The sequence below is a fragment of the Pongo abelii genome, chromosome 1 (assembly GCF_028885655.2).
Source record: "Pongo abelii isolate AG06213 chromosome 1, NHGRI_mPonAbe1-v2.0_pri, whole genome shotgun sequence".
In the NCBI taxonomy this organism is placed as follows: Eukaryota; Metazoa; Chordata; class Mammalia; order Primates; family Hominidae; genus Pongo; species Pongo abelii.
Genome location: NC_071985.2, coordinates 223,551,482 through 223,562,399, shown reverse-complemented (window position 1 = coordinate 223,562,399; position 10,918 = coordinate 223,551,482). Strand labels below are relative to the sequence as shown.

The 10,918-nt window shown below is 60.7% G+C and overlaps 1 protein-coding gene across 3 annotated transcripts in view; it reads right to left on the bottom strand.

The window, feature by feature from the left end:
• The window catches only part of CASZ1 (castor zinc finger 1), a 157,579-nt gene that overhangs the window by 23,272 nt on the left and 123,389 nt on the right, over positions 1–10,918 (bottom strand). For all 3 annotated transcript variants that reach the window (XM_063720025.1, XM_063720031.1, XM_024238714.3), the window contains one exon: positions 2,482–2,970. In XM_063720025.1, the coding sequence (XP_063576095.1) occupies positions 2,482–2,970 (489 nt within the window). The remainder of the gene's footprint in view (positions 1–2,481; positions 2,971–10,918) is intronic.

The window sequence follows — 10,918 nt, the reverse complement described above, 5'->3', positions numbered from 1 at the left end:
ATACACCCAGACACACAGTCACTTAAACTCATACACTTGCTCACCCCCACACAAATGCAGACTCTCACATAAAACACACATACCCGGACACAACACACACACTCATACAGACTCACACACAGACACCACACACTCACACACCTCACACACTCTTGCACTCACACTCGGGCTCACCAGCTCCCATCCCTAGCAGCCTTCCCGTCTCTGCAGACATACAGGTACACAACCCCCTGAACCCCTGCCCTGGGTCTCTCGGAATGAGGGAGAAGGTGGTCAGTCCCAGGCTAATTCTGAGCTGTTCTTGTGGACCCGCCTCTTCTGCACGTGCCCCACCCCATGGCCGAGGCGTGACCCCAGTGCACACGCACACCTGCCCCTTCACTGCCCGCGTGCTACATGCCTCCCGTGTGCCATGCCCTGCATCGGGTTTAGGTGCACCCACGAGACTGAGACCTGCACGGCCCCCGGGGAAACACCATGTTCTCTCGCTTGTGTGCAAGCCAGCCACGTGGGCACACTCGGGGCAGCAGGACCCCAGCCTGACTACACAGCCAAGGGAAGGCGTGGCTGGGGGGGGGTCTCCTCCCAGGCGAATCTCCCAGGACTGGGATCCTCAGAGATACCTGGGATGGGGCTCTAAAGGGGCAGGACTGGGCCTGGGGAGGGGAGGACACCTGGCGGGATGTGGAAGGAGAGGCTGTGGGCTCCGGGGAGGGCCTGGGACTCGGCTAGGGGAGGAGAGGACAGTCACAGGCAGCCACCTGGCACCCAGGGTGCACAGAGGGACTCAAGAAACCAACAGACAGCTGTTCTCCTGGGGCGGGGCTGGTGGGTCAGCCGCTGTCCTGACCTCAAGCTACACAGGGTTGGGGGGCCCAGCTCGGGAGGAGTGGGCTCTGGCTGCTGGATTCAGTGGCTCAGGGACCAGGGAAAGGGGCTAAAAATAGCTGGAGGCAGCTGAGCCCTCACTATATATGGCAGAGAAACAGAGGCTTCGAAGGGCAGGCAGCTTGTGCAGGGAGGGGACCAGGCAGGGGTCCCTGAGGGGGCCCACAGGCCTGCATGGCCGAGCCCAGGGCCCAGAGAAGGTGGCTTGGGGGCCAAGCCCACAGAGGCCGCTGAGGCTCCGCTGTCTGTCTCTTCCAGCGCTGAGCGCTGAGCAGGCAGTCCCAGTGTCGGGGCTGAGGGGGCGAGGCCTGGGTCCCTGAGGCCATTGGCAGTTCCAGGCCCACCTCTGCCAGCCGGGCTCTCCACTCCTCTGGAGGAAGGAGGCAGGGGCTGAGGCCCACTCCACTCCCCGTCAGCTGCGGGCAGAGCTGGCCTGGGTGGGGGTGTGGAGGGGACGGTGGCCCTTGTCGCGTCCCTCTCCTCTCCTCTCCTCTCCTCAGGCCCAGCACAATCACCTTGTGTCTGGCAACGGCAAGGGCTTTTCCTATCAGAGGAAACTGAAGGTCACACTTTTCCTCATTGATCTTGCAATGTTTGTTAATTACTCTGTCACTGATGTGGCGAAGGATAATTAAACAGCTCTGTTTATATCTTATATGCATAATTATGTGGCTGCGCAGGGCTCCCCGCACAGGGAGGAGATGCGCCCCTCGCTGCAGGGGAAGGGCTAGGGGAGCGGGCAGGGGAGGCGCAGGGCACTGGGCACAAGGCTGGGAAGGAGGCCGGGGGCAGAGAGAAGGCCCAGACCTGGGGGCTGTGGTCCTGGCGACCCCCTTGCCTGCTGGAACCCCAGGCCTGCCCTCCCCTGAGCAGAAGGCACGCAGGGCTGCTCTGGATCCCCAGGACATGGAGACATCAGCAGAGCAGGGCCTCGGTGCCTCGTGGGAGAGAGGTCAGCCAGGGGACCGTGGCCGGGGCAGCTGGCTGTAAGAGGATACGCTGGCCGGGCCGGCAATCTGTGTGGCCCTGAGACGTCCTGCTGGGAGGGCCAGGGACAGTGGTGTAGGGAAGGAAGAGGAGGCCAAGGGGAGTGGCAGGAGAACAAAACTTGTCCTGGGCTCCTCCGAGAAAGCTCCGTAAGTAGCAGAATGCGCAGACAGCAGGCTCACAGGCTCATGCTGTTGACCACCGCGCCCCTCTTGTGCCAGGTACTGTGCCCGGTAAGCTCAGGCCTCACAGCTGTGTGTAAAGAGTCAACTACCCACCATCTGTCCAGCCATCTATCCCATCCATCCATCTATCCACCCGCCCATCTATCCTCCCTCCCTCCCTCCTTCCCCACCTGTCCACGCCTCTGCCTGTGGTTTCTTGAAGACCCACTGTGTGTGGGGCAGCTCCAGCCCTTCCCTTCTCACCTGGGGTACCCCTCCCCGTCCTAGTCTCTCCCACTCCAGAAGTCCTCCCTGGGTGGGATGAGGCGCCGGTATTTAGAGCAGGAGTGAGGAGTCGGGTGTGCTCCCCAGACACACTGCCCCTTCCCCACTGGCCTCCCTGTCCCGGCCTTCAGCCTCCCTTCGAAGGCCAGGCACCCACCTGAAGCCTGCTTGGTGCTGGGGCCGCTGTCCTCCTTGGAGGCTGCCCCGTCTGAATCCTTCTCCTCCAGGGCACCGCCGTCCTTGGGGGGCTCCTCCGCGTGGTCTTCCTCATCGCTGCACCCCTGGGGCTGCACCATGTAGACACCCTCGGGAGGCAGCTCCAGGCCCTCACGGGCAATCCGCCCCAACACAGGTGTGGGTGCCGGCTCCTCGCTGTACTCCCCGTTCACCCACTTCTCGATCACTGCCCGTCTCTTGTCTTCCTCGCTGCGGGGGGCCCGGGCTGCCCCAGACTCAGGGCCACTGCGCTCTTGGTCCCGGGGCCGCGATGGGCTGCCCTCCGCGTGGGAGCCGGCGTCAGCTCGCTTCTCCACCACCACCTGGCGACTCAGCTTGGCGCAGATGGCGTTCAGCTTCAGGCCGCCCTTGCGCTTGGGCGCCATGGCGGGCTTGCCTGCAGGCGGGTCCGTGCACCGGGTGCCCTCAGCTGCAGGGATGGAGGAGGGCACGGAGGTCAGAGGCGTGCAAGGCCAAGCACAACCCACCCTCCCGAACAGCCCTGCATCCCCCAAGCTGTAGGCCTCCCCCATCGACCCCAGTTCCATCAAACTGCCCTGAGACTGCCTGGCACGTGTCTGTCTCCCCCACTAGTCTATGAGCTCCTTGGCCATGCTTGAGAATCACTCTACTTTCTGAGCCTGGCAGCGTGCCTGGCACAGAGTAGGTAGTTCAAGAACTAGTCTGTAAATGAACAAATGAATGAATGACTCTTCAACTACAAGGGGTGCCCAAGTCCTGGAGGCACTTCCTAGGTTTGCTGGGCCCTGGGAGGGGGTGTGCCCTTTGACACACAAGGAAACTGAGGCCCAGGGAGGTTAAGGAGCCGGCTATGCAGTCAGGCTGTCAAGGGACAGCATGGCATTGCTGGCGGCTGGTTCCACTTGGGAGCGTCCTGCCTCGCCACACGTTCCCGGGGAGGAGTCACAGAGAGCCAGGGACCAGCTTGTGCCAGCCTCTTGCCTCACTGTCCCAGCAGCACTTGGCTGGCACCCTCCCACCTGAGCACGTCAGCCCCTGGCGGCTCCTCTGCCAGGCCGGATCCCTGGGCCCCACCAGACTCCAACCCTGCTCAGCAGAGAGCAGAGATCTCCTTTTCTCTCAGCCACTCAGGACCCTCCCAAAGGCCTCCGTGTTCCTCAGTCTCCTCCCGGCCTCAGGTTCTTCCCCAGCCCTTGCCAGCCCCCTCTTGGCCTCTCTGTCCATTTCCTGTTGCCACTCCCTTCCCCAAGCCTCAGTCAGAGCCGTCCAAGCGGAGTTCCTCATGGCCCTTCCTAGGGCCACTTGTCCCTGTCCTAGGACCTTGCTCCCCAGCCTCGGCCAGCCTCTGCAGCCCTGGAAGGCCTGGCCAGCCCACTTCCCAGCCCCTAGGAGCTCCAGCTGGCGCAGGGTGGGATTGCTTAGATCCCTCACGGAACGCCCCGAAGCGCCGGTCACAGCGCCTAATCCCCGAACGTGACAGCCTGACACACACAGACGGAAGGAAGCCCTCACGAGGCGACTTGAGAGCCAGCGACCTCCCTCGCGGCCGCATAGCCCAAACTCTGTCCCTGATAGGGCACCGAGGGTCCTGGGGGGCATACGGCAAGCCCACCCACCACACAGCCTGGGACCTGCCACAAAGGCTGGCGAGGGTGGACACACACATGCACACACACACGTGTGCACACACAGTGCAGCCACGTGGAACTGTCTGTCCATCCATTTAATGAGCTCCTTCTGTGGGCCAGACCCTGTCGTGGGGCTTGGGGACAGGGCAGTGGCCACAGCAGCAGGGGCTCGGCTCACACTCACTGTGTACAAAACAAAATGTGCCTCTCCATGGCCGTCACGGGAGGAATGGGCGTGTCAGAGTCTCCATATAGGTGGGAAGGCTGAGGGCAGGGCCCCCGGCTCCATGGTCAGAAGGGGCTTCACTCTAATGATCACCCCCTGCCAACTTTCCACACGCCTGGAAACCCGATGAGAGGCCTACTCAGGCGGGAATGGCAATACCTGGGTCCACGCAAGGGCCGAATCCCTGAGGTGGACTTGACTCACACGCACAGATAACTGTCCCCTGATAGACACAGTGCCTGGCCGTCCCAGCCAGATCCTTCCCTTGTAGCCAGTGGCCAGTACGGATGGCTCACTTGGCCCAGACGAGACAGGGTGATTCTAGCCCAGCCAGACCCACTGCCAGAGAAGGGTCTTCTCAGCCTACTCCCAGACCTTCCAGTCCTGTGACCCTGGCTTCAGGGCCTTAGACACTTGCCCAAGCTGATGCCCACTCTACCCAGGTTCGTCCACATCTCCAAGTCTGTGCCGCCCACACCCAAGACCCCAAGCACGATGCGGGGCCCCTCTGGAAGTTCTGAGACGGCGCCTCCTCTTCACAGGGTCCCACTCGACCTCGGAGCTGCCCAGCAGGTTCTGTGACGCCGGGTTTCCTCCAACAGGCCTCCAGGGAAGCGGGCCTCACCTGGTCCCCTCATCCCCTGCCCTGGATGGGGAAGGGAAGAGGGGAGTGGGGCAGCCTGCACTATTTTTACCAGGAGGTAAGCAGCCAAGTGTGGATGGCAGACGGCAAATGAATCTATAAATATTTATCCTAAGGAAGAGGGAAGCAGAAGCTCCCAGGGCCGCACTTGCTGCTGGTGACGCCCCCTCCCCGGGCCCCCACCCATCCTGGAGCCTCCCCGCACTTTGGCCCACCCAGCCCAGCCCACCTTCTCCCCATCTCAGCTGTGTGCCTGGCTCAGTCCCTGCCCGGGCCCCCACCAGCTGCGGTGCAGCTGTGTACCCAGGACCCGCCCCCAGCCCCAGGCCCCTTTGCTCCTGCCGACTCCCCCGGCACCTGCCCTCCAGCAGCTGCGCTGCCCCAGCCCACCTGCCTTCCAGATGCTGCCCTCCCTCTCCCTCTCCTGCCGGTCCCAGGGGTGGAGGTGGGAGGCGTGTGGGCCGGGGACACAGGGGCAGGAGGCAGAGGTAGGGCTTAGGTTTGTAAGTGCGAGCGCGTGTGAGGCTGGGCGGTGGGAACGGGGGTGCGTTGGAGCTGAGTCTAAGCTGCCCGCCGTCTTCCGGCCCAGGGCCCTGGGATCCATAGACGATCCGCCCCCCACCCCGCTGTGGTCTGACCCCAGACTCCTGTCCATGTAAACATTCCTCTGACTTTCTTCCCTAAAATATAAACGCCGTGGCCAGGCCTCAATGGAAGGAAGCCATCCGTCCCCGGCCCTGTCACTGCCCCTTTCATCTCCTTCCCGCCACCAGCCTGCCCGCTGCTCTATTTACACTGGACACTTCCTCTGGGAACAATACTGCCCAGGAGGCAGGCTTGGGCCAGAGGGTGGGAAGGCGAGGGGACTCCTGCTCTGCTTCCCCGGAGACGGGAGAGGTGAGGGGAGGGGCCGCCGAGGTGGGCTGGGCCGGGGCCTGGGACCCACACACAGCCAGAGCCCACTCTGCTGGTGGCAGTGCTCTTGGCCTCCAGCCTCTGGCCCCAGGGGCTCTGGCGCAGCACCAGGGTATGGCCTAGCCTCTGGGGTCAGGGAGTTGTGAGCTCACGGTGGAGCTCTGCCCTGCGCTAGCTCTGGCCCTGGGCAAGACTTTTCCCTGTAGAAAGGCGGCCAGGCTGTTAGGTGAGAGAGGGCACCTGTCTGTGCCAAGCACAGGGCCTAGCAGGGATGAACCTGGGAAAAAGCAGCTGAGCCCCGGGAGGGCCACCAGGCAGATGTGGTGCCACACGTGAGCTTGAGATTCCAAGGCTGAGAAACCTTACCTGGCCTGGAAGAGGCAGGGGACAGAGAAGAGGCCGGAGGTCTGGGGCAGGGGCGGGCTGGCCTCTCAGCCCCTCCTCGGATTCCTAGGTTCGGGACCTTCCCTCTCAGGGAGCCACGAGCAACAGTCCCCCAGCAGGTCTCTGAGCTGAGCAGACCCTGCACAGGGTTGGGGAAAAGGGGCATGGACTGGACCGTCCACCTTTCCGGGCACTAAGGGATGACTTGTAACGGCCCAGCGGAGCCGGCACTGTCATTGTCCCATTTCATAGAGGAGGAGGCTGTAGACACTCCAGAGCCCAAGCTCACCCTGGCCAGGAGCTCCCGGAGGCTGGGACTCGGCCCCATCCCCATTAGGGTTCCTGAGCCGGCCCTAGGAAATCCCAGGCCTCTCTGCGGGGACTCCTTCCCCTGCCCCGTCCCCTCCTCACCCTCACTTCCTGTTCCCATAACACGGAGCCCCTTAAAGTGTTAACTGCGATGGGTAAAATGGTGCAGCAGATTGCTACAATAAATAATTTACTGATATTTATAAATATTCAAATCAGCCGGCTTCAGAAATCGAATGAAGGGAGGGCCTCGGGAGAAGGCCCCGTTATGGCATGAATCTCATCACCCCCTCCATAGGCTGGGGCAGGCCAGGGCTCCTGCCAGCTCTGGGTGAGAGGGGCGTTCCTGTAGCTGCACCGCATCCCCGGTCTCCTGATCTCACTGCTCTCTGGAGGTAGCCTGCTCACCTGGTCAGGGCCAGGCCCCCTCCCGCAGGCATCCTGGGTTCAAGGGGAGGAGAGGCTGCAGTGCCCACTGCCCATGGCCCCGGGTCTCAGAGTTGCTTGTCCTGCCTCGACGGTTGGTGGGGGGGGGGGGGGTCTGTCCCAGGGGGCTGGGCAGGCCTGGCAGCCCCTCCCCAGCCGTGAGTAATGTGTTTTGGGGCCGGGCTGCCTGTCAGCTCCCAGGCTCCGGGTGCTTTATGGGCTCCGCTTGGTGGCTCTGAACTCCCTGGTAGGAAATAAAGTTCTCCCTGCGCGTCCCTTCTAAACATTTCACTCAGTGGAAGCGGTGTTTAAGAAAAATGAGGACATATTTCTTCCTAAGGATGCAGTATCCCCTTTGGGCGGCCTAATGCCCGCTGTATATCAGGAGGTGGGGAGGCAGGGGCCAGGAACCAGTCCCCTGGGGTGGGGGTGGACTGGGGCCCTGCCTTCCCACTGCCAGGCAGCTCGGGGGCCACTCTGGTAGCTGCCCTGGGCCATGGTGTCTGGGGCCATAGAGCAGCTGGCATCCTCTGAGCACCTCGTCTGTGCTGGGCGCCTTACAGTGCCACCTTGGTGATGCCCCCAGGATCCCCACATGGTCGGCTGTCCTGTCCATTCCCACATAAGGAAGCAGAGGCGGCGAGGCTGGTAGCTGCCCACAGTCAGTGCTGAAGCCCAACTCCCACCAGGCTCAGATGCCCAAGGTCATAATCTTCATCCCCACCTGTGTCCCCCACAGCCTACCACCTAGGCATCCTGGAGTCAGGGGCGGGCGGCTGCCGGCGCTTCCGAATTTGCAGCTCACAGGCCACAAGCCCCAGTTTTGGGGTGCTGTGCTGGTGTCCTTTCAACAGCCTCTCTCTGAACACCGTGTACAGACCAGACCCTGGGCTGACTCCTCAGGCTACGATGTGGGCACACCGGCAGCCCTGGTTCCTGCACCGCGGATGCTCAGTTCAGACTTGGGAATGAACACTTCAAAGCCAGTACAAGAGCCATCTCTGTAGTGGGCATCAGAGGTGCCACAGGAGTGGCAGGTCTGGAGGCCAGCAAGGGCCAGGAAGGGCCCAGGCACCTACCCCTCCTCCCTTCTCTACCTCACAGCCCATTTCCGCCTGAACGGTTCCTTCCCCATCCTTCAGCTGTGACCCCTCCCCCAGCCAGGACCCGTCCCCTCCGAGACGGGAGTCCTTCCCTCTTGGACCCAATTCTACCCCCAGCTCCAAACAGAAGGGCCTCCAAGTTCTGTGGGAGGAATGGTTGTTGCTCCCCAGGGGTTCAGCCAAGGCCCTAGGGGTTCAGCCAGGTCCCCTGGCCCTCAACAGCTCCAACTTGGGTGGGGGGCGTGCTTGGCCACTGGGCCCTAGCTTGCCCCACTTTGTTTATTTATTTATTATGATTTTTTTAGTCCAGTTAAAAGGTTTACTATCCAGACGCGTCTAAGTGGCCTCACTTAGCGTAAGTAACTCTATAAATCAGGGGAACTGTTAGCATCCACTGCACAGTCTGGCTATCAATCTCCCCCAGGTCACAGCCAAACAGGAAGGGGAGAAAAAAGAGAGTTACCACCCAGGGGAGATTTAAAACACACACACTGAGCAAACGCGCACAGACCGCATGCATGCCTGTGTGCGCGCACCACACTCGGACGCCCGTGTTTGTACAATCCCGTTATATTCACACGTGCACATGTAGAATCTGAGAGTGCTGCGTGTGGTCGTGGTAACAGAACACAAACATGGCTCCTGCAGCCATGAGGGGAAGACAGATCTGAGGGAAGGGGCTTCGGGTGAGCCTAGGACCCCCAGGGCCGGGCTGACTCTCAGTGCCTGAGCTGCCCTGCTCCGGGCAAGTGTCTCTGGAGGGCAGTGGAGGGGGTCTGATTGGTCCCCTCCCCTCTCTGTGGCCCCCACCTCTGCCAAACCCAAAGTGCCCAAGCTTTTCTCTTTCCCAGCCCCAGGTGGGCACTTGGCAGGGGGGTGGAGCCTGGAAAAGGAGGCAGAAGGCTGTAAGCTGCGGGCCACCCCAGCGGGGCATGATGTCACCTCGGGTCCTCACTCGCTATGCCGAGGCTGGCACACCCCAGATGCGGCACTGGGCTCAGGAAAGGCAGCATCATCTAAATGGGTGGCCAAATGCCATGCAGTGCACTGGAGGGTGCGAGGCTAGGACGATGGCAGAAACACCCTGCCTTTTCACGGGGGCAGGTGTGGCTGGCTGGGTGTCCACACAGCCTGGACTGCCCTGGAGAGGCCCCAGACCTAGACAGCCCCACAAGCTGTGCCATGCCAGAGACCAGAGTGGGGGAGGCGGCTCCTGGCATCTCCTCTAGGTCCCAGAGATGGACGTGGGCAAGGCAGCCCGAGGTGGGGGACCTGCCCAGGCCACCTCCTTTCCCTGCTTGCCCGAGAGGCCTCCCCGGCTCACCCGCCCGCCGCATCTCCCCATGAACTCTATTTCTCTTTCCTCTCTGAAAACAACTGAGCTGTAAATACTGTTTAACCTTCTCCCCCCTCCCCCCCCACCCCCTCCCCTCCGCACTATAAAAACACAAATATGCCATAACTCAGCCGCCCGGCCGCCCAGCCTCCAACATGCCCCGCGCCCGGGCCTCTCAGGAAGGTCATTACAAACGACTTTCCGATTCACTGCTCCTGAAATAATTTTGTGTATTAAAACCTGAATCTGCACTTTCTGGGGCCGAAAGCCTCGCTTAATTATGGCAGGTGTCCTTGGGACGGACAGTGATCCTTCACTCGCCAGCCCGTGCTGCAGCCCTCCGCCCGCCGGCCCGCCCCCCTCCCCGGGCCCAATCTGTTTTCAAAGTGTGTCTGTCCTTTATTAAATTGTTTTCTTTTCCACATTATCAGTTGCCATGGAGACCTCATCTCTCGGATTATTTGAATTTCATTATATCTATTGATTTGGGAGCATTTCATCTTTTTTATTGTTTTTCTGTCAATTTTCAAAACGAATAACCATCTAATTTGCGTCAGTGCTGATTATGTTTGTCCCTCAATAGAGGTCGGCAGCTGCGCTGGGGAAACAAATCAATGAAAAACCATCATAAAACTCCCCACTCCAGTCTCCAGGATGTGTGGGTGACATTCCACGCCTGTGAGAGACACACTCATCAGCTCCAACTTCGGCGACGGTGGCAGCGGCTCCGTTCCACATCCGCCTCCTTTGGCCTTAATATTTAATTTCGCGATTTGGGGCATTATTAGTGGTGTTTTTATTAGCGCGTGTGCCTGTGAGTGTTTGGAGGTGGACTGGCGGTTCCATTAATTTGTGGGTGAGGCAGGGAAGCCCCAGAGGAAGGCACGGCGGACGGCGCTGGGGTGCAGTGGCGAGTGGAGAAAAGAGGGGAAAAGCTCCGAGGGGGGCGGGAGCCTGGGGACCGGGAGGGCCCCGCGGAGGGGCTGGAAAAGGGGGACCGAGTGAAGGGGAGGAAAAGAGGGAATTCAAATTGCTTACTTTGTTGGTTTTTTTAAATAATTTATGCAATTTTAAGCATTTATGTATAAATTTTTTAATAAGCCACCCTGGAGCAGGATGGCCATTAACATCCCAACGTCCTTCTGTCCAATGGGCTGGCGGAGAGGATCAATTTCTGAGAGTACTTTCCCTTTTTTATGACATGATAAAATGCTTTTAAAGCAACTTACACAAATATGGAAATTTTTTTTCGTCCCCTCTCCCTTCGCCTAACAGCCTTCTTATCCGCCAGGGAGGGGGAGGTTGCGTGCGTGCACACACACGCGCGTGCACGCACCCACACTCTCTTGCACTCTTGTGCTCACGCTGCCTCTCTCCTGCTGGGGAGGGGGGCTGAGGGGGCTGGCAGGGAGACAGCCCCAGTTCT